Source organism: Emys orbicularis, chromosome 1 (assembly GCF_028017835.1).
Source record: "Emys orbicularis isolate rEmyOrb1 chromosome 1, rEmyOrb1.hap1, whole genome shotgun sequence".
Classification (NCBI taxonomy): domain Eukaryota; kingdom Metazoa; phylum Chordata; order Testudines; family Emydidae; genus Emys; species Emys orbicularis.
In genome coordinates, this window is record NC_088683.1 from 132,043,814 (window position 1) to 132,066,788 (window position 22,975).

The 22,975-nt window shown below is 42.4% G+C and overlaps 1 protein-coding gene across 3 annotated transcripts in view; it reads left to right on the top strand.

Moving 5' to 3' along the window:
* The window catches only part of ARHGAP8 (Rho GTPase activating protein 8), a 349,789-nt gene that overhangs the window by 53,470 nt on the left and 273,344 nt on the right, over window positions 1-22,975 (top strand). For 2 of the 3 annotated variants that reach the window (XM_065403254.1, XM_065403246.1), the window contains one exon: window positions 2,668-2,808. The exons of the other annotated variant lie outside the window; for it this stretch is intronic. In XM_065403254.1, the coding sequence (XP_065259326.1) occupies window positions 2,668-2,808 (141 nt within the window). The remainder of the gene's footprint in view (window positions 1-2,667; window positions 2,809-22,975) is intronic. 3 annotated transcript variants of the gene reach the window in all.

Below are 22,975 nucleotides of genomic sequence, written 5' to 3' on the forward strand. Positions count from 1 at the left end.
GTCACAACTGTCACACTATTCCAGAGGGACCAATCTGTTAGTGCAGCTGTTCTATAGAGTCAAGTCATTTGCATGAATGGTGAAGTACTCATGTGAAAAACATGAAGGGGGATCTTTGAAAAGAGGAACTGCATGCAGTGAGGATGTTTAGTCCTTATGTCAGCTCACACTAGAGCAAAAGGATATGAATAGTAAAATGAAGATGGGCAATCAGTGAAGCAAGCACAGCTGTGTTGACTTCAGCATGTACATTTCCAGCTAGGCCTCGTGCATGGATATATCTGTAGTGCCTGCATTTGGTATAGTGTTAAAAATGTCAGTGGAAAATTTTGTACTCTGTCATTTTCAGACACTTCCAGTTTTGTTATTGGTGTACTTCTTTGCTGGTGTAAATTGGCTCAGATTCATTGAAGTGAGTGGAGTTGCACTAATTCACACCAGCAGAGAATTTTACCTGAAATCATTTTAAACATGCTTAAGGCACTTGACCTCCTTGTGGGAAAAAGGACCTGGTTTTCAGAAACATCCTCCTATTTTGCAGGGTTAACTTTGCATCTACAATTAATTGATAAATCTGTTAATTGGGTATCTAAATGCTGTCAGTATGATCATTTGCACTTGCAGGCACAAAATCCTAGTTCTATGGAAAAGTTGAAACTTTATAAATATGTTGTTTCTGCAAGTAAAGGAAACAGCTGAAAAAATTCTTAAAGCATGTAAAGCATACAGGGCCACATTGTCCACTGACTTGTGCCATGTGTAGCCATTTAAACCAGTACAATCACCAACAAATCAGAATATTGGGTGGAATTTTCAAAAGTATTTTGGCACCTAGTGGGATTTTCAAAAGCTGCTAGGTAAATTAGTTGCCTATGTCCCTCTCAAATCAATGGAAGTTAGGCACCAAACTCACTTAGGTGCTTTTGATAATCCCACTAGGCACCTACTTACATCTTTAGGTGCCTAACTTTCTTTGAAAATCTGCCCCTAGGTGAGTTAGGAACACAAGTCCCATTCTCTTTCTATGGGACTTGTGACTGGGATTTTCAGAGGAATCTGAATGTGTATCTGAGGACTTGTATGTCCTAGGGATGAGCCCTTATGTCACCAACTGAACTAACTACAATAGTGCAAACCCTAGTGTAGACAAGGAAATGGGTAGCCCCCTGTAATCCCTAGTACAGACAAAGCCAGAGGCTGCTATTGCTGCTAGAAACACGTTCTTTGGGCAGGAGCTGTCTTTAGTGAGATGCGGTCTTCCCTGGAGAAAAAGTAGTTGCACGAAATCATGATGTGAAGCATCAGCTCTGCTTCTGCTTTGTACGCTGAGATAGTAGTACAGGCAGGTTTTGAGCAGTGGCGGAACCAGGGGGACAAAGGACCTTTGGTGGTACCCACCTGCAGTTATACCTATTGGCTTGAAAAGGTGCCACACACAAACCTAAAGGCTACCAGGGGTCTGGTCGCCCCCTCTCCATTAGCTCTGCCACTGTACTGAGGGTTCCCTGAATTTTAAAGAGAGGGGGAGCCACCGGTGGGCAGGGCTGGGAAGTCCCAAACCTAGACAAAGTGTGAATTCCCACCCGGCACCCAAATCAGGGGAAATAAACAGAAATTCAAACGTTGCCCTTGTTAAAATACTCTTAAAACTTTATACTACTATATTTAGGGTTCCAAAATATTCTTACAGGGTGTAAATTCAGGAAGGATCCCCGATTACATGTGTATCCAGATGTGGCAAAGTTACCACTAACACACTTCTTCCTGGCTGGATGTCGTGCTGCAACAACTTTTGCCTCAGTTTCCCCCACTGTCCTTTGGCCACGCCTGGATTCTCTGACAGTCCTTGTCTGTCCCTCTGACCCTGGACAGTCACCCCAGCCCTTCTAGCTGAAGTGCAACCCAGCTCTTCCCTGAGGGAACCCCCGCAGCCTCTCTCCTGGGAGCATCCCTCATTCCCTCTGCCCCCTCAATGTTCCTCCGGGTCCAGCTCTCTGGCTTTGCAGAAGTCAGCGGGTAAGCTCCCCTGTAGCTCCTCTGCCTTCAGCCTTCTTTGGCCCTCGGCTCTGACGGTCTGGTTTAGAGCCAGCAGGCAACTGCCTCTGCTGCTCTTTGACCTTCAGCCCTCTCCAGCCCCGGTGCTCTGGCTTGGGGACACCAGTCAGCAAACCCGTCTTGCTGCTCTCCTGCCTTCAGCCTTCTCCCAGGCACCACATAAAGTCTCCTGGCTCTGGCAGCTCTCACCTCCTATCATTCCCCTGACTGACCCATGCCCTGACTCACCAGGTCTCTCCTCCCCTAATACCAAGAAGTACCCTCTTGTAAACCCAATTAATTGACCAAACTGGAGTGTGCCGATAAGGCTCTAGCACACTGGCCCTGCTCCCTCTTAAAGAGAGTCTTGTACTGATTTGTGGATTACAGACTAAATAATCCAGTCCATGGCAATGATAGACAAGTCATACAAAAGTATCGTGTGAGTCCACACAAAGATTATGGATCTACAAATTGGTTTGTTTTTTGACCATCCCAAATATTTCCTTTGAATTTGCATTGAATTTACCATTCCTACTACTCGTAAAGATTTAAGAAAAGCACTTATACTTGGGATTCTGACAGTTATTTTTAAATGGCTCATCATCCTCATTGTGGTGATTCTGTTCATAGGGGAAGGAGCCCTCGGTTCGTCAGCTGGCTCTCCTGCATTTTCGGAACATTATCACCCTCAATATTAAATTAGAAGATGCCCTGTCGCGTTCCAGAGCCAGGGTTCCACCTTCAATTATTCAGATGCTGCTAATACTCCAGGTAAAGAGTTTTGGTTATATTTTAAAAATCTCTTTCTATGCTGTATTGACAACATTTTCAAAAGTGGCCACTGATTTTTGGGTGCCCAGTTTGAGACATCTCGACCCTGGATTTTAGAGGAGCTGAGCATCCACTAGTCCAGGTGAAGCCGTGGAACCATAGTTCTCAACATTGCTGAAAGTGGAGTTCGTGGAGATTCAAACTGTGCAAAGCAAAAATTAAGGGACCCAAAAGTAGAGGCCACTTTTGAAAATTGAACCTAAATGCATAAAGTTTTGGTATCAGGTTCATATTTGTGGCAGTAACACAACTTTCGAGGGGTGCTATGGGCTGATGCACTCGTATTTCTGGAGATTGGTGGTTTCATCATAATGCTTAGTACAGATTTGATCATGTCAACAAATTCTGTCAAAATTGCTTGCTAGTCACAGATGTAAGAGTCTAGGTACTGGTGTTTTCTTTAAATATTTATCAAGTCCTTTGTCCAGAAATTGGGGATAAGTAGAAAATTACATAGATACAAATTAGGGCTGTCAAGCAATTAAAAAAATTAACCATGTGATTAATCGCACAATTAACCAATAATAGAATATCATTTAAATATTTTGGATGTTTTTCTACATTTTCAAAGATATTGATTTAAATTATAACACAGAATACAAAATGTACAGTGCTCACTTTATTTACAAATATTTGCACTGTAAAAAGCAAAGGAAATTGTATTTTTCAGTTCACCTAATACAAGTACTGTAGTGCAATCTCTTTATCATGAAAGTTGAACTTACAAATGTAGAATTGTACAAAAAAAAACTGCATTCAAAAATAAAACAATGTAAAACTTTAGAGCCTACAAGTCCACTAAGTCCTATTTCTTGTTCAGCCAATCGCTCAGACAAACAAGTTTGTTTACATTTGCAGGAGATAATGCTGCCTGCTTCTTCTTCACAATGTCACCTGAAAGTGCGAACAGGTGTTCGCATGGCACTGTTGTAGCCGGCATTGCAAGATATTTACGTGCCAGATATGCTAAACATTCGTAGGCCCCTTCATGCTTCGGCCACCATTCCAGAGGACATGCTTCCATGCTGATGATGCTTGTTAAAAAAATAATGCGTTAATTAAATTTGTGACTGGGAGAGTGTCATAAATATAAAGGGAAGGGTAACAACCTTTATGTATGCAGTAACATAAAATCCCTCCTGACCAGAGGTACAGTCAGAGGTACAGAATCATTTTACCTGTAAGGGGTTAATCAGTTCAATTAACATAGTTGGCACCTGACCAGAAGGACCAATGGGAAAAGAAGATACTTTCAAATCTGGGGTGGGGAGGTTTTGTTTGTGCTCTCTTTGTTTGTTCCCTCTGGATAGATAGAGAGAGAGAGAGAGACCAAGCAGGTAACCCATCTCTTGAAAAGATACCTTGAAATGATACATCTAAAATTACAGAAATTGTAAGTAAAGGCAAGGAAATGTGTTAGATTATCTTTTGTTTTAGCCTGTGAATTTTCCCTATGCTAAGAGGGAGGTTTATTCCTGTTTTTGTAACTTTGAAGTTGAGCCTAGAGGGGAATCCTCTGTGTTTTTAAATCTTTTTATCACCCTGTAAAATTACCTTCCATCCTGATTTTACAGAGGTGCTTCTTTTACTTTTTTCTTTATAATAAAGGTCTTCCTTTAAGAATCTGATTGATTTTTAGTGTCCTAAAAACCAAAGGGTTTGTTCTGTGCTCACTTTGTTAACCTATTGGTTAGTATATTATTCTCAAGCCTCCCCGGGAAAGGGGGTGAAGGGGCTTGGGTGGGATATTTTGGGGAAATAGGAACTCCAAGTGGTCCTTTTTCTAAATCACTTGGTGGTGGCAGCAATACAGTCCAAGGACAAGGAAAGGATTTGTGCCTTGGGAAAGTTTTTAACCTAAGCTGGTAGAAATAAGCTTAGGGGGTCTTTCATGCGGGTCCCCACATCTGTAACCCAGAGTTCAGAGTGGGGAGGGAACCCTGACAGACAGATTTGTATATTTCTGGCTCTGTTATACACGTATTCTGCCATATATGTCATGTTATAGCAATCTCGGATGATGACTCAGCACATGTTCATTTTAAGAACACTTGGCTGAACAAGAAGTAGGACTGAGTGGAGTTGCAGGCTCTAAAGTTTTGCATGGTTTTGTTTTTGAGTGCAGTTATGTAACAAAAAAAATCTACATTTGTATGTTGCAGTTTCACAATAAAGAGATTGCACTACAGTACTCGTATGAGGTGAATTGAAAAATACTGTTTCTTTTGTTTATCATTTTTACAGTGCAAATATTTGTAATAAAAAGTAATAATATAAAGTGAGCACTGTATATTTTGTATTCTGTGTTGTAATTGAAATCAATATATTTGAAAATGTAGAAAAACATCCAAAAATATTTAATAAATTTAAATTGGTATTCTATTGTTTAATATTGTGATTAAAACTGCGATTAATCATGATTAATTTTTTAATTGCGATTAATTTTTTTAGTTAATCGCGTGAGTTAACTGCAATTAATCGACAGCCCTAATACAAATAAATGAAACCAGGGAAACTGTCAGAAGAAAAATAAGATATCCAGAAAGAAAAGCAGCACCTAGTTTGAAAAATATTCAAAGAATGTGTATGTTGGAAGTAATGTTTGTGAACATTTGATGAAAGAAAAAAATCACAACAGGATGCGTGTGTTAAGAGGGAAAGGTGTCACTTCTTAAAAACTGGGGCAATTGAGACATTGTGGTTAGTAAATTTTTATATACGGATGGATTTAGAACAAACGAAAGGAAATACTTTTTCACTTCTGTTTGATGTCATTGAATCAACTACTGTGGCTGATTGTATTTTAAGGGCTGCATAATTTAACAACCAATGGGGTGGAGGGGGAATAGCTCAGTGGTTTGAGCATTGGCCTGCTAAACCCAGCATTGTGAGTTCAATCCTTGAGGGGGCCATTTAGGGATCTGGGGCCAAAAAAATAACAAAAAGAATCTGTCAAGGACAGTACTTGGTCCTGCTGTGAAGGCAGGGGGCTGGACTCAACTCCATGACCTTTCAAGGTCCCTTCCAGTTCTATGAGATAGGTATATCTCCATATATTACTCTGTTATGGGTAATGCTTCAAGACCTCTGCTGGATCAAGAGCAGGTATTTTTTCCCCAGTACCATATTGCACAGTTGTCTAGGTACATTATATCAGCAGGGCTTAAAGTCAGGGAGGTCCCAGACCTGGCAAAAAATAAAAATTAAGCTGGGTCACTGAGAGCACCCTTTAAGCAAACAAGGCTTTTAAACAAAGCTGGTGCTCCCAGATTATGAAACACCCCTCACTTTTTTTCAGACAATGTTAAACACTGGTTTTCAGTTTTTTCACCAATATTAGCCACTGCTAGGATCCTAAGATCCTGCTCCCATTGAAGTCAGTGGCAAGACTTCCATTGACTGCAATAGGAGCTGGATAACATCGTATATTAGAAAGTTCAGAGGCGGTGATGGAATGATCTGCCAGGAACAGTGCTGCAGGGAAGTTTATTGCACCCCTCCCTTGTCCACCAGCAGGAAACATTAACAGGATAATAAGCACTGGGTTTTTTTATTTACAGTAAAAGGCCAAATTTATCCCCTGTGCTACTCCACTGATCTAAATCAATAATTACATGGGGATGTATTCATCCCTGGATGTTTATTCATATAAATCTCTCACTTATAATCATACAGCAGGAAGCTAGTGACAAAAATTGTTGTTTGCCAATTGTTGCCTGGCTTTGCGGTTTAAAATCTAGGTGAAACCAAACCAAAGACTTACAGTGTCAAAGAGGATCAGGGAATGAGTCAGTTTCTCTGTTTACATTTATAAAAGCTCATAGTCAATTCAGAAGGAAGTCTGTTTCCCAAACCCAAACATCAGACTAAACAAAAGCTAATTTTTGTACATTTAGAGGTAGCAAGTGCAGTGTTTTAAACTTGTTGAGTAAGATTAAATCCTGTTGTGGGTAGAGGTGGGGCACGGATAACAATGCAACTATCTGGTTGTCATGCGAGATTACAAATCACATGGTAAAGTTTTATGCTCAGACTTCCCAGAATGATGGAGAGTGTTACAGACCTGTCTGAGTCACCCTCATGGATCACAAGTCTGTTCTAATTGGACTCAACCTTTGTGCTTCCAAGCCAGCTGGGACTGGGCAGCATCAAATCAGTTTCTAGATCAGGGCCTGTAAGGGTATGTCTACACAGCCCTGGTATACACTGGGTGGGGGATCGATCTAAGTTATGCTACTTCAGCTATGTGAATATCGTAGCTGAAGTCGACGTACTTAGATCGACTTACCGTGGTGTCTTCACTGTGGTGAGTCGACTGCTGCCGCTCCCCCATCGACTCCGCCTGCGCCTCTCGCAGCGCTGGAGTACAGGAGTCAACGGGAGAGTGCTCGGGGGTCGATTTATCGCGTCTAGACTAGACGCGATAAATCAATTCCCGCTGGATCGATCGCTGCCCGCCGATTCGGCGGGTAGTGTAGACATACCCACAGCAAAGTAAAACCCGTGGCTGGCCCAGGCCAGCTGATTCCAGCTCATGGGGCTGTTTTATTACTATGTGGACTTCCAGGCTCGGGCTGGAGCCCGGGATCTAGGACCTTGTGAAGTGGGAGGATCCCAGAGCTTGGGCTCCAGCCTGAGCCTGAACGTCTACACAGCAGTTTTTCAGCTCCAGAGCCCGAGCCCTGCGAGCCCAAGTCAGCTGACCTGGGCCAGCCACAGGTTTTTTATCCCTGTGCAGACATGTCCTAAGGTACATCCTTACAGATCTTTAGGAAACACAGAAAAGCCTGTATGCTCTCGCCCTTGAATCTGTGCTCAGTTGTCTGAGCCCTTGGACCCACTCCTGCAGTCCTTCCATTTTCTGGCAGTGATCAGATATGGGGGGAGAGAGAGACCGGGGCAGATCCTGCTTTTACATAACGTTTCTGTTCCCTCTGTCAGGTGACCAGCTAATCAACTGCAGACTCTAGTCCTGTGGTTAGCTGAGAAGTTCCAGCCATCTAGAGTTCAAACTGGGAAAATCAATTCCCTCCGGCCGGCTCCTCTCTCTAGCAAAACCTTGGTACAGGGGGTAGACCCCCTTGGTTGGGACACAGTTACTTACCATTGATGATTCTTTTGTGTTAGTCCTTCTGGGAATTAGGCATTACACTAAGCTGCCCTGGGTTTGTCCTTGATAGCTCTAAGCAGCTAGTTACAACCTGAAAGTGTAGGTCACATTCTTCAACATGGCAGTTACAGTGTCAATGGAAGGCCATAATTTGATACTGACATGTACCAATCCATTACATCTGGTTGGATCAAAGACTAGAAGCACTCTGGAGGCAATGGGATTTGTTTGTGGTGTGGGGTAAACTTGGTATTGGTCATGTACCTTTCTTCACTGGTAGATGGAGCCCGTCTGGCCAGAGGAAGACAAAGTAACACAGGACTTTTTCTTCATGGAGGGGGAATGTAGGTTTATAAAGAAGAGTGGGAAGTCATGAGAAACTCTGATCCCTATTCAACATACAGGCCCCAATCTAGCAAAGCATGTAAACACATGCTTAACTTTGACCACATGAGTAATCTCACTGACTTCAGTGGGACTACTTGCATGTTTAAAGTTCAGTATATGCTTACGTGCCTTGATGTATTGCTGCCGACACAGAGGACTCACCACAAAGGAGAAAATAGTCCCTTTGAAGTATTTCTCAGTGAGAAGGCCAGGAATGAAGTTGGTTCCTGCATTTCCTCCTAGAGGGTAAACTTTTCTTTCAATCAGGTCTTCCAACCTCTGAGCCATGGGCTACATTTATCTTCAGCCCACCCAGCAGCCTCATCCCAAGGAGTGCACCCCAGCCTGTGATACAGTTTCAGCATCAATTCACTGGCATAAGTTGACATAAAATGGTATATGAATTGGGATAGAAAATCTCACAATCCACCCTGCCCTTCACAGACATGTGTAGACACCACCATTTCTCTGTGAGTAAGGCATCGGAGATATGAAACTAGGGACCAGGAAGAGGAGAAGAAATGAATGAAAATGTAGTTCAGGAATCTTAATTTGGGAGTTGAGACAAACTGGAGCAGCTAGATTATCTAAAGAGCAACAAAGCGTATCAAGGGATTATAAAAGGTCAGATACCCAAGTGACTTGTTCTATGGGTGCCACATGACAAAATCTCATATCCCCTCTGTCACCACTTTGAAAATGTGCCCACGGAAATGGGGAAAGAAGTATGTTCACTTTTGGAATAAGATTGTAGGGTGCCATCACAAAGCAGTAGCAAACAGCAGAACTGAGGCTAACATTTAAGGATCAGAAAGTATTCCTAGAGCCAGGTTTTCCCGTGCATGTATGCACCTCACCATCAACCTAATCTGGTCCTACAACCAGTTTAACTAACCCTGGAAAGATCACCCCAGTATCATCTGGTGGCCAAGAAAGAATTGACATGGATGGTGAAGTCCTTGCCCTATTAAGGTACTCATCCAGAGGCTCTTATCGCACTCAACTTCTCTGCTGCCAGCATGGCAGGAGAAAGTGTGACCAGTTGCGCTGCACTGATCCTTAACTGCAGTGTTAGCCCCCATGGCCACGTATAGACAACATAAATTAAAGCAGCCCTTAGATAGCTCTAGCTGGACTTGGGCCTGCAAGAGCAGCATCAGGATCAGGGGAGTGCAAAGAGGAACTTAAGGCACCTTTGCATGCACACACATACAGACACTCTCAGCCTGCATTCTCTGGCCCTTTGTGTGCAATTAGAAAGCAGGAGAATGAGTCAGAAAGGAAGCAGGAAAATGGGGGTGAAAAAGCACAGAGATTTGGGAAGAACAACTCACAAAACACCAGAGAGACAAAATGGTCACTGCGTGATTCCCAGAAGGTATTTATACAGAGGACTAAAAAAAAAAACCTGACTTATTTTGAAAAACATGTGGTATAGAGGCCCTTTGTTTGCCACTGTGACTGGAACATCTTATCGCTAAGTGTCCTAGTTTAGGCCTGAGAGAGTCTGCAAAGAGGGGTAAGAGAATATTTAGCTGACATAAGAATAATGTGGAGTCCATACAGAGGGTTAAAAAAACCCTCTCCGGGCAGCACAAAGTATTTAAAAAGCTATAAAATACAAAGTACAATATCTCTCGCATTGGGGGATGAGGTCTTTTTACACAGCAGGTCCTAATGGAAAAATAAAACCATGCGGGTGTCATGTGTGGCTTCTCTGAGCTTCATTTGAACTCTTGGGTCGGTCATCTTCGTGTAAAAGCAGACAAAATAAATAAATACATCTGCCCAGTGGGACCTATTTTTTGTCTCTGTAATGTGCCTAAATGTTCTTTATATATCCCATCTCATTTCAAATGGGTGCAAAGGGCATTTCAAAGGCTGTAATCAAATACAAAGAATGCCGTTTCCCCATCTGGGCAGCAACACAGCAAACCAATGACAATGTAGCAGTTAGAGAACAAAATGACCTGCACTCTCCTGAGCACGGCAGGGGCTGTTCTTTGGAACTGAAGCTTTTCTAACTCTGAAGGCAGTATCAGTTGGGGCCAATATATTATGGCCTTGAGGTTCATAGTTTGGCAGTCTTTTGTCAGGGGTAGCCTTGCTGAGCCTTTGAGACTGCAGCACAGGAGACAGGCAGGTTATAAGCAGGTCAGGGCGGCAGGTGGTTTGGGGTACCAAGATGTTTATAACTCTTTTTTGGCAGCTTTTGAAATAGGGAACCTCTGGTGTTTAAGGATATGAGAAATGGGTACATACAAATACACCACAGGGCCTAAATATAAAACAGCATTTCTTAAAGTGTACCTTCCCCTGCCTTTTGGGAAATAAGATCCTCTCCTTCTTCCCCACAATGGAGACCTCTGTCTGTTGTCCTCTGTGTGTTGTTTCTCTGGGCTTTCAGCCCCATAGATAAAGATGGCAGTGATAGTTCTTACATGGGTAGAAATCACAGCCAGATCCGTAGCTGGTTTAAATTGGCATCACTCCAATTGACGCCAACTCCAGTGACTTCAGTTGATTTACATGAGCTTGAGACTATGCCCTCAAATTTCCACTTCGGAAAACTTTGTATGTAAGAACCTGTGCACTTGTGAACTGTGGCCAGTGTAATGTTTTATTGTCTCTATTACCAAATACAGATGTGTCACACACAGTAGGTATGGCACTGTTTTGTGCCCTGTTGCCATGCAGTTGTTTGGGTCTTTTTGGAGAGAGAATTTTTTCGAAGAGAAATGTGACTTTTTCTCCCTGCAGAATGTATTGTTTCTCTTTGCTTTTGCTTTATTCATTAACGCTATAATTTTTCTATATTAATTTGCTAGATTTCCAGTGCTGAGAATTTTTTTCACACAGAATTAGACATGACCTTGTGATACTGGCATTGTTTCATTTACAGCTTATTATATGACCCCGATCCTTCACAGTTCAGGCCAGGAGTGCTGCATGTATAAATGCAAAAGGAAAAGCTATGCTTTAGACAGAGAGTGCAAGAAAAATTGATCTGACAGTACTAAGAGCACAACTTAGAGTAACACAGATGCTGCTCTAAGTTGTGCCTCAGGGCTGGACTGTCACCCAATGGCCCCAACCTCTGGGAAGCATAAATGTAACTTAAATAATAATACCTAGCTCTTATACAGCATTTTTCATCAGTAGATCTCAAAGCACTTTACAAAGGGAGTTCAGTATCATTATCCCCATTTTACAGATGGGGAAACTGAAAGACAGGGAGGTGAAGTGACTCGCCCAAGATCACCAACCAGGCCAAGGGCAGATTTGGGGATAGAATCAGGTCTCCAGCATCCCCGTCCACTGCCCTCTCCAGTAGGCTATCCTCCCTTAAAACTACCTTCACATTCCTCTCTCCTGAGCTGTGCCAGGCAGTGAAGAGCTGGCCCTAAGCAATTGGTCCCTCGAGCCAAGTTCTGCTTTCAGTTACACCTGTATTAATTGGAAGTAATTCCAGTGAAGTTAATGGAATGACACTGGTGTAAATGAGGTCAGGATCAGGCCCTAGAGCTGTTGAGGATGTGACTTAATGATAGTGGGTGGCTAGCAATTTTCCGCTTGCAAGCTGTAGTTTTATATTTAAGGAGGGAAACCATATCAGAGGCATTTTTCCCTCGGTATATATTTAGCTCTGTTTTCACAAGGCTTTGAGAAGAAGAATTTCTTATTTCAGGAGTTACCACAGCTGAGTTCAGTGCTATGCCCCCAGGCACTTGGGTGGGGGAACAATTGTGGTTACTATTAGCCATTCTACAAGCTTTAACGGAAAAAAAACAGATTATTTCTCAGAGGTAATTCAACCTGAGCCAAAATTCCTGTGACAAACTAAGAGAACCAAGTTCTACTCATGTGGACTCTGCTTAAACCCAGGCCAATGAAATTCTCCCACAACATGGGAAGGTTTATTTTCTTTTTTAAGAAAGTGGATCTTCACTGAAAATTAGCAAGCAGCGCATACCAAAACACAGTCGGTTTTCTTTGTTCTTTGCCTTAACCAGGACGGAAAGAGGAAAAGGAGTACAGATTGTCCTCTGCTCTTTGTTCTGCGAGCAGATGACTCACATGCACCTGCTTCAAGTATGTTGTGCCATAATATTTTAACTCTGCATATTCCCCGTTCTTTTCATGCAAGAAGAGCAGTATGGCCTAGTGACTACTTCAAGAGAATTGGACTTGGGCCTTGTTTACAGGAGAAAGTAGCTTCTATTTAATGAAGTTGGTTTAGAAACCAGTTTAAATCAGTGCAGGCTCCTCTTGTGTAGACACTTCTTATGTACCTTGAAGAGTATCATATATCAATTTAGCTTATGTGCTTACCTACACAGACAGTTGCATTGGTCTGATTTAGTTAAACCAGTGCAAAAGGCTGTGTGGACATCGTAAAAGTGGTTTATTTTGGATTAGCTAAAGTCCATTAGAACAGGTTTAACCTGAACCAAAAATAAGCCACACTTAAACCAAAATAAGAGTGTCCATGCAGGAGTTTGCACCAGTTTAACTAAACTGATTTAATTAAACCAGTGCAAGTATGTGTGTAGATAAGTGCGAAGTAGGTAAAAAATCAGCTTATGTTAAATCAATATAAACTACTCTGAAACTGAAATAAGAGTGTCTGCTCAAGGGCTTTGCTCCAGTTTAACTAAATTGTTTTTTGACCAGTTGAGTCAGTTGGTACAAATGTGTCTGTAGAAATTTCTTGTGTAGTCGCATTTTGGTCTGTATTCCAAAACTAGCATCAGAAATAGTATAAGCACTTGGGGCACTGAAAAACCCTGTTCTAACCAAGGTCATATCACACGGAAAGGTTATGGTTTGAAGAATAAAAGAGATGCCAGCAAAGTGTGAGATTCTTTTGGGGTGTTGGCGTGGGGATAGTAATGCTGTAACCCAGAGGGGAATCTGGACTGTTGAATTCTTTTGAGGTGAACAGACAGATTGATTGAAATACTGGCTGAGGTCAATATTTACAGTCCATTGCACCAAGGTACATCCCATTCTAGGGCAACCCCATTCACATGACACCTGACATGAATAATAATAACAACCACATTTGCAGCAGTAAAAATGCAGGCTCATGCTGTTTGTAGGTTTTTAATGTTAACATTGTATAATTCAAATTTGTCTAGAATTTCTGAGAGGAAACCCATAGATTTCCAGTGAGATCTGCTTTCAACCCCAACTGCGTGCAGAAAGAGTTCTTGCATCTCCTTGAACAGACACTGACTTTACACAGTAGGGGCAACAAGGCAGCACACTGCTTAGTACTTTTCAGTTTCGCATAAAACAAGATAACTTTCAGCAGCAAGCTTTTTCTGGGGGACAACTCACCTCAGCTCACCATTTTTTTCCCTCCTAATACCTCTTGATATCCCATTGCTGCTGTGTATAATGGGTAACATGTTTTTAAATCAAGGTTGGATTTTTTTTTTCTAAAAGAGAAGCTCTATTTCAAATAGGAATTAAATCAGGGAAGTTCTATGGCCTGTGTTATGCAGGAGGTCAGACTAGATCACAGAGATCCCTTCTGTCTGTGAATCTATGAAATATTACAGATTCTAAAATGCATGACACTACTGCACTGAGCTTTGAGCTCTGGGAGCCATTGTTAGGCATCCTTCCACCCCACCCACCTCCTGCCATTGTCTCTTCCTTCTCTGATTCTCTCCCTTACATTCTCTTCTGTGCTGTTCTTTTCCTCTTCTATTCCCACCTCCCCCTTCCTCCCACATACTCCATAGACCATAAGGAGAGATGCAGACAGGAAAGCTGTTGAGCGCGTGATGGCGTGTCAAATGCAGGCTGGCTGAAAGCTGTGCTTCTCTGCAGGCAGCTCTTTCTCGTATCACTGTCTATTTTCTCTCTCTCCATTTCTTTGAGCATGTCTGTAAAAGTGGGTCAGGGCCCGGCGGAGGCTCTCTGCACAGCTCCCACTTGCATGGAATGGGAGCTGAACGCGAAGGCTGCAGTTAGTTGCTGTGGTTGAAAAGACTTTTTCAGGAATGCCTGTAACTGCTGAAGCCTCACAGAGTCAGGAGTGACATAAGCTAATTACAGTGGAACCCAATTGTAAATAGTGAACTTGGATATAATGAAACTCCATTTACAGTGTATAAAATGAGAGTCCCAAATTGTTTGCATGGCGGGGTGAGGTGCAGTTATGGTTAGATGACTCTGCGTAGAGGGGCAATTCCAGCTTTCCTAGCCAGGGAAGGGGTTGTCCCCCAGCTGTGGAATTTGTGTAGTTTGCCTGCACTGCACTGAGAGTGGCAAACTTATGGGAAAATCCTACACAGTTTCAGAGGAATGAAACCAACTGGCTCCTATAGAAATCTATAGGGTTCTCTGCAAATGTCTCTAAAATTACACTGGTCTACAATTTTTGAGAAGTCGTCTGCTTCAGAGATAAAATGTGCTATTTATTATGTATTTTGATGTGCTGAATTCAAATATGACAATTAAAACAACTGATTGGCTACTGTTTCTAAGATATTTAAGTTTTTACATTTTATGTCTATGTATATTGTGTAGATAGTAGAGTTTTAATCATAAATTGTAAACCTAGGTCTTTTCATGTGTTTATGGTTGCTTTACATGATAATATTTCACCTGTCCTGTTTATGTAACACTTTAAAAATCAGCAAAAGGGTTATATAAATAAAATTTATTATGAAACAAAAGGCAAAAATCTATTCTGTACATAGTTTAGTCCTATTCAGTGTCTACTCGGCGCTTCTTGGCTTGTCTCTTGTATTCATTAAATGGAGCATCTCTTGTCACTGTCCAGCAATAGTCTGCAAGCATTGATGGGCTCCATTTGCCCTGATAGGGTTTCTCCATTGTTGCAATGTTCTGGTGAAATCGCTCGCCGTGCTCGTCGCTCACTGCTCTGCAGTTCGGTGGAAAAAAATCTAGATGAGAGTGCAAAAAATGTATCTTTAGTGACATGTTGCAACCAAGGCTTTTGTATGCCTTGAGGAGGTTTTCCACCAACAACCTGTAGTTGTCTGCCTTGTTGTTTCTGAGAAAATTTATTGCCACTAACTGGAAGGCTTTCCATGCCGTCTTTTCCTTGCCACGCAGTGCATGGTCAAATGCATCATCTCGAAGTAGTTCACGAATCTGAGGACCAACAAAGACACCTTCCTTTATCTTAGCTTCACTTAACCTTGGAAATTTTCCACGGAGGTACTTGAAAGCTGCTTGTGTTTTGTCAATGGCCTTGACAAAATTCTTCATCAGACCCAGCTTGATGTGTAAGGGTGGTAACAAAATCTTCCTTGATTCAACAAGTGGTGGATGCTGAACACTTTTCCTCCCAGGCTCCAATGACTGTCGGAGTGGCCAATCTTTCTTGATGTAGTGGGAATCTCTTGCACGACTATCCCATTCGCAGAGAAAACAGCAGTACTTTGTGTATCCAGTCTGCAGACCAAGCAAGAGAGCAACAACCTTCAACGCCACAAAGCTGCCACTGATGTTGGCCATAGTTTATGCACCTCAAAAGTTGTTTCATGTTGTCATAGGTTTCCTTCATCTGGACTGCATGACCAACTGGAATTGATGGCAAAACATTGCCATTATGCAGTAAAACAGCTTTAAGACTCGTCTTCGATGAATCAATTAACAGTCTCCACTCATCTGGATCGTGAACGATGTTGAGGGCTGCCATCACACCATCGATGTTGTTGCAGGCTACAAGATCACCTTCCATGAAGAAGAATGGGACAAGATCCTTTTGACGGTCACGGAACATGGAAACCCTAACATCACCTGCCATGAGATTCCACAGCTGTAGTCTGGAGCCCAACAGCTCTGCCTTACTCTTGGGTAGTTCCAAATCCCTGACAAGGTCATTCAGTTCACCTTGTGTTATGAGGTGTGGTTCAGAGGAGGAGGATGGGAGAAAATGTGGGTCCTGTGACATTGATGGTTCAGGACCAGAAGTTTCATCCTCTTCCTCTTCCTCGTCTGACTCAAGTGAGAATGATTCTGGTGCATCAGGAACCGGCAGTCCTTCTCCGTGGGGTACTGGGCGTATAGCTGATGGAATATTTGGATAATGCACAGTCCACTTTTTCTTCTTTGACACACCTTTCCCAACTGGAGGCACCATGCAGAAGTAACAATTGCTGGTATGATCTGTTGGCTCTCTCCAAATCATTGGCACTGCAAAAGGCATAGATTTCCTTTTCCTGTTCAACCACTGGTGAAGATTTGTTGCACAAGTGTTGCAGCATATGTGTGGGGCCCACCTCTTGTCCTGATCTCCAATTTTGCAGCCAAAATAAAGGTGATAGGCTTTCTTAACCATAGTGGTTATACTGCGCTTTTGTGACGCAAAAGTCACTTCACCACAAACATAGCAGAAGTTATCTGCACTGTTCACACAAGTACGAGGCATCTCTGCTCACTTTGGCTAAACAGAAATGTGTCCCTTTGCAAAATCAAACACTGACAAATAAGAGAGCACGACACTGTATGATTTCTAGAGCTGATATAGGGCAATTTGTTCAGCAGAGTGATGTAAGCTTCGTTATGATTGCATCATCCATGACTTCTAGGAATAACACGATGCAATTCATATCATGTATGACGCAATACCAGCTTCAGATTGCATCATTCATTGTTTTGCCTAAAAAGCAAGTACTGTCCAAACCCAGTCATAGATTTATTCATAGATCCAGTCAAAGATGTATTTTAGTCATTTCTGGTTTAAATTGAGATCCCTTCCCTTTATAACTCACTTATCCTCCGCCATTCCCAAGTCAAGGGTCGCATATACTGACGCAATAGCATATCTTGAAAACTAGAGCCAATCAACAATTTTAAGCATCATTTTCATTCTCAGTGACCCAGAATTAGTAAAGTTTGACTACATTTATTTCAGAAGCATTTTGTCTGTAGAGCAGTGTTATGTGGCATTTAATCAAGAATGAAATTCTCTCTCTAGGTCTCTTGAACTACCCCATAGAATTTTATAGCAGGGATAAAACTCTATTCTATGTGTATTCCATAGGGACAGGATTTGAGGGAGAAAGGGTTATGAAGGGAGTGCAGATCCTATCTGCCTGTCTATCATCTGTCCCATGTCTTTCCTACCCCCATGTTGCCAGGCAGGGAGGCCACTGGCATGGAACAGGTAACGCTTGAGGACAAAGGTTCCACCACTATTTGGATTCTCCTGTCCACTATCCCACAATGGGAGCACATAAGGGGTGTGAATGGAGGCCAGTCAGTAGTCTGGTAGAAGTAGCCTCTGTTGAATGGCTCGACAAGCCTGGAGGGAGAGGTCTGTGAAATCATGACTGGTGTGGAGAAAGTGAATCAGGAAGTGTTATTTACCTTTCACATGGCACAAGAACCAAGGTCACCCAATGAAATTAATAGGCACCAGGTTTAAAACAAACAAAAGGAAGTACTTCTTCACATAGTGAAGAGTCAACCTGGGTAACTCATTGCCAGGGGATGTTGTGAAAGCCAAAACTATAACTGAATTCCAAAAAGAACTAGATAAGCTCATGGAGGACAGGTCCACCAGTGGCTATTAGCAAACATGTCCGGGATGCAACCCCGTGCTCTGTGTGTCCTTAGGCCTCTGACTGCCAGATGCTGGGACTGGACACCAGGGGATGGATCACTTGACGATTGCCATGTTCTGCTCATTCCCTTTGAAGCTTCTGGCACTGGCCACTGTCAGAAGGCAGGATACTGGGCTAGATGGATTATTGGTCTCACCCAGTAAGGCTGTTCTTATGTTCCCCTTTTTTGCCCCTCTGCATGTGCCCAGCATCCACAGAGCTGGCTGTGGGCATGGTGATTTTGTTCAGAAAGAAGCTGTATTGTTGAATTATCATTATTTTATTTTATTTTTTCTAGAGAAGGCTCCACTGCACTTATATGGTGATCAGTAAAGGGCATAGATGTGATATATTAGATCTATCATTCTGTGTAAGTAATGTTTTGTTCTGTGGTGAGTGTGTAGGGTTAACTCTTATGCAGTAGTAATTGTATAGTCTTGCCCTTAGCTCCCTAGGTGCAAAAGTAACAAGCATATGCACTCTGTGATATGTGAAACTACTGTGTAATTCATTACCTTGCTGCTACCTGATAATTACAGGCAATTAAAAGGTAAACAGTTAACCATGTGACTGAACAGTGCTTAGATTATGTGGGTGTTCTTTGAATTAAATCATTACCAGAAGTGAGACTGCCTGCTTTTCCATTGTTTCCAATTTAGTTAGCATGTAGTTTCAGCAAAACATCCTGTAGTGGTTTTTAGCCACCTTTAAAATTGATTGCAGCTGACTAACTGGCATGCCACCACAAAGCTTTTTTTATGGTAGATAGTCAATCTGAGAATGACCATCTCTTCAATAACAGGATGGGAGTGGTTTAACAAAAGACAAAAAAATGAATTCCCTTTCTCATAATGTAATGAGCTGTGCTGGAACTGAGAGCTCTTAACCATGGCACTTAGCAGCAAACCTTAAAACTAGCTCTTTTAGTACTACCAAATGCATCGTTTTGCACATGTTACATGAGGAATTGTTCTTTAGTTCCTAATCCAGATACAAGTTTGGAAAAAAGCAAACCAGTTTTTGCAACCAAGCTGCCCACCTGCAAGGGAAGCACAGTATTTGAACCAGATGAAGTCACCCTCTCTATCAGCTTAACCCTTAGCAAAGTACATTAGTTACTCTCCAGGTATGTTTCACTTAAGGACTGTCTAATTTCCTGGGCTTTATCTAGGCTACTAGGGGCCAGGGGTCGGATGGGGGGAAGGCATCTATTATTGTTGCTTAAAGTCAGGGTAAGGAGACTCTGGAGTTCTGAGTGATCTTTCAAGAATCTCATTTTCTCTCCAGCCCCGCCTTCTTGCTGTCATGGACCAAGACCTCACTGTACAAATATAACAAAAAGACAGTCCCTTCCCCAAAGATCTTACAATCTAAGCAGAACACAAGAGAGAACAAGTGAATACAGAGAGACCGACAGGGGAGTACAAGGAAACAAGGCAACACTAATAACAGAATTGATTTTGTGACAAATAAATAATGTGATGATGCTAATGATCCAGGAGTAGTCTCGTGATCCAATAGCATCCTGGTACCATGGGATCCTTGGTGGGCTCCTAGAAGAAAAAGATAGACACGTCATTCCTCCTGTATATACTCATCTGCCCTTGATGTGGCTTCTCAGTATGTAGTTCAAGAGAACAAGAAACTCTAATAAGCAGTGGGGAATTTCCAGTGTTTTTCAACATTTCTGAATCACAAAGGGGCCAAACCACAGCTGGTATGAACTGGTGTAGTTCTGCTGAAGTCGCCAGTTTCCAGCAGCATACGATCTGGACCAGTAGTTTTGTCTCAAAAATAATAGAATGAGCTATATTTATGGTAACCTTGTAGTTTACATGAATAAAGGCAGAAAAGTTGCTCCTTGGAGGCAGTCTTTTCATACTGTGCAGAAATCAATAGGAAAATCAGCCAACTTTGAACAAAATGTTATATCGATTTGTAAAGCCATATTCTCAGCTCGTGTAAATTGGTGTCACTCTGTTGATTTCAGTGGAGCTACACTGATTTATACCATCTGAAGATCTGGCCCAAGATGTGCAGTGTAGCAGTAGCTACTGACCCTTGCTATATGACAGGGGGGTTACCTTTTGTAATCTTCATTGCTGTCAGGTGACTGCAGCCAGGAAATAAGGATCAGTCTCTTATCACCACTCATCCATATGTACCCTTATTACATATAATATTTACATTTTGGGGGTTACATGTAGTTTGGTTGTAAATTAACGTGGTTGTCTTTACTTTCTAAGGCAGATGAGCTCTAGGATTCATAGATGAAGATAGAAAACTGTTTCCCATTCCCCAGACATGCTAATGTTTAAAAGGGACACTCGGGAGAAAGTGTCCACACTAGAGCTGGTTGGAAATTTTTGGATGCAACATTTCGTTGTTGGAAAATGCCAGTTCGTCAGAATCAAAATGTTCTGAAGAAATGTGTCAATTTTCATTAAACTTTTGATGGAAACCAGGCAGGCTGCCACGGGGCCAGGGATCCCACAGCTGCCAGGCTCCTGGGCTCTGTGGCAGCCCACCTAGCAAGGCGCTTGGGCCTCTTTGGGAGTCAGGACAATTGCCTGGGGAGTCGGGCAGCTAGCTCCCTGATTCTCCAGGTAGATGGCTCTCCAGGCTTCCCAATTTCCTGGGCAGCCAGCTCTCTGGGCTGCCTGACTCCCTAGCTCACTGGGCAACTGGTATCCGGGCTGCACAAATGCCCACGGAGTTGGGCAGCCTGGGGACCAAACCGAAAAATTCCATTTCAGTTTTCCCAAAATAGACTTTTTTCCAGTCTTTCCCTGCCATGAAAGTTTGTGCATTTTTTGTGGGAGGGAAAGACTGTTTTCCAGCCAGATCTAGTCCACGCCTTCTATTCGAATGCTATTGAAATACATTGGCGTATAAGAGAGAGTTTTGGGGAGGGATTTAGTGGGGAAAATTGGTAAATACTTTGCTATAGAAATAAGAACTGTCCCAGTTTAATAGGGGCATTTGGTATGTGTACATTCCCTCCGAGAACACCTTCTCCCTCCCTCAGTCCTTCACTTCCATGAGCCAGGTTCTCTCCCTGCCTTATTTTGATCTAGGATAAAATTTTCGAAAGTGCCTAAGTCCCATTTTTCCAAATTGACTTAGGTTAATTTTATAGGTACGTCAGAACCTAAGCCTCATTGAAACTCTTTGTGACGTGGAGTCCCAAGTCCCAGATTCACAAAGGTATTTAGGCACCTTTGATTTCAGTTGGCTCTATGCACCTAAGTGCCTTTGTGTATCTGGGCCGAAGTGCCTAAGTCAGCTTGGAAACTGGGACTTAGTTTTTTCTAAATCATTCAGATGCTTCTGAAAAGTTTTATCCTAAATCTCACTGAAAGTGAGCAGAAGGAGTGGAAGAGGTGTGAATAAAGGAAATGAAAGAAACGTTAACACATTATGGTGTGTTAATAAGCCACACAGATCAGGATTTGTTTGTATTTTGGAGGATGCCTCTTCATTGCGCACAGGGATGGGTTGTTAGTGGGAATCATAATGAAACTTATGTAATTATCAAAATGGCAAATATTTTAAATCTAGGTGGACAAAGAGAGATCTCCAATTAATCTTTTCAGACAAACTTCAAAGGGCAAGAAAATCAGTGGGATTTAGTTATTCACGGAGGATGAAGTAGCAGAGTTGCTTTTGAAGGCTGAAATCCATCAATATAAAATACTCATTAATGTTTTAAAGGGGAAGCGTGGGTGTGGAAGGCATGAGTTTGAAATCTTCACAAGTGCTTGACAGCAGTCAAGTTTGCATTTGCAGCACTTCCAAAGCCCTGCTTTGGATATCTCTTCAAAAGAGTCTAAATAAACCGAGGGAGGACTCGTCCCTCAGAACTCTGCAATCATCCCTTTGGATTCCTACCCAAACGCAAGATGTATTTTCTTTAATTAGTGTGGAATGAGAATGTTTTGGAGCCCAGGGTGGGTGAAAGACTTGAGAGCTCAAAGTCAAAATGCTTCAATTCATTAGCAATAGCAGACAGGCATAATAGGTATGAATCAGCCTGAACCTAAGAAGGAGCCTGTAAAGAGATGATGAACTTTACCCTCTGTCAGGGTTTGGGGGTGCAATCCAGATCAGTAAGGTGTTGTGTCCCCTTTTATCCTGTAACCCTGGGTTCCTCACAATGCTTTGCTGCTGTAGCTCCCAGCCTGGACACTCACAGCCAGCCTATCAGTATGCAGGTCATACCCTGCATATCTGGGTGCTTAGACAGCCCTGGTTCAGCAGCTCTGACCCCAGCAACCTGTTTACAGTCCCACAACCCCACTCTGGCTTCCACTAGCCTTGGCTACAACCAGTAAGGTGACCCCAACACACTGCCAATCGTGAATTTCCCCAAAACCGTGTGCTTTGCAGCATCCAGCCCATTACAGCTTATTAACTTAACTGGGATTAATATACCCTTCCATTCAAACACAGCACAGAGCTGGTTTATAGTACAAATAAAACAAATTTATTAGCTATGGGACATAAGCTAAGTGATGCCAAGTAAAAGGAATAAAGTTAGAAATGGTTACAAGGAAATAAATGTGAAAACACACATCTAAAATCTAAAACTTAAGCTAGTAAGGTACCAGCTTTGGTCAAGATGGTTTCTGTCACCAGTCATTCTTCTTGTAAGCTGTGGTTGACTTTCCCTCAGTCAGAACCTTCCACAGAAATACAAGATGCTGGCTTCCCTTGTCTTCCTAGGCGAAAGATCTTTGGCTAAGTAGGTTTCTCTCCTATACTCAGTTCCCAGAGACTTCAACACACACACCCTTTCTCAGCTTGTAAGAAAAGATGTTGTATGCACTGTAGTTGTACCCGTGTTGGACCCAGTGATATTAGAGAGACAAGGTGGGTGAGGTAAAGTATTTTATTGGACCAACTTCTGTTTAATGAGAGAGGCAAGCTTTCAAGCCACAAAGAGCTCTTCTTCAGGTCTGGGAAATGCACTTCCAGCGCCACAGCAAAATGCAAGGTGGAACAGATTGTTTAGCAT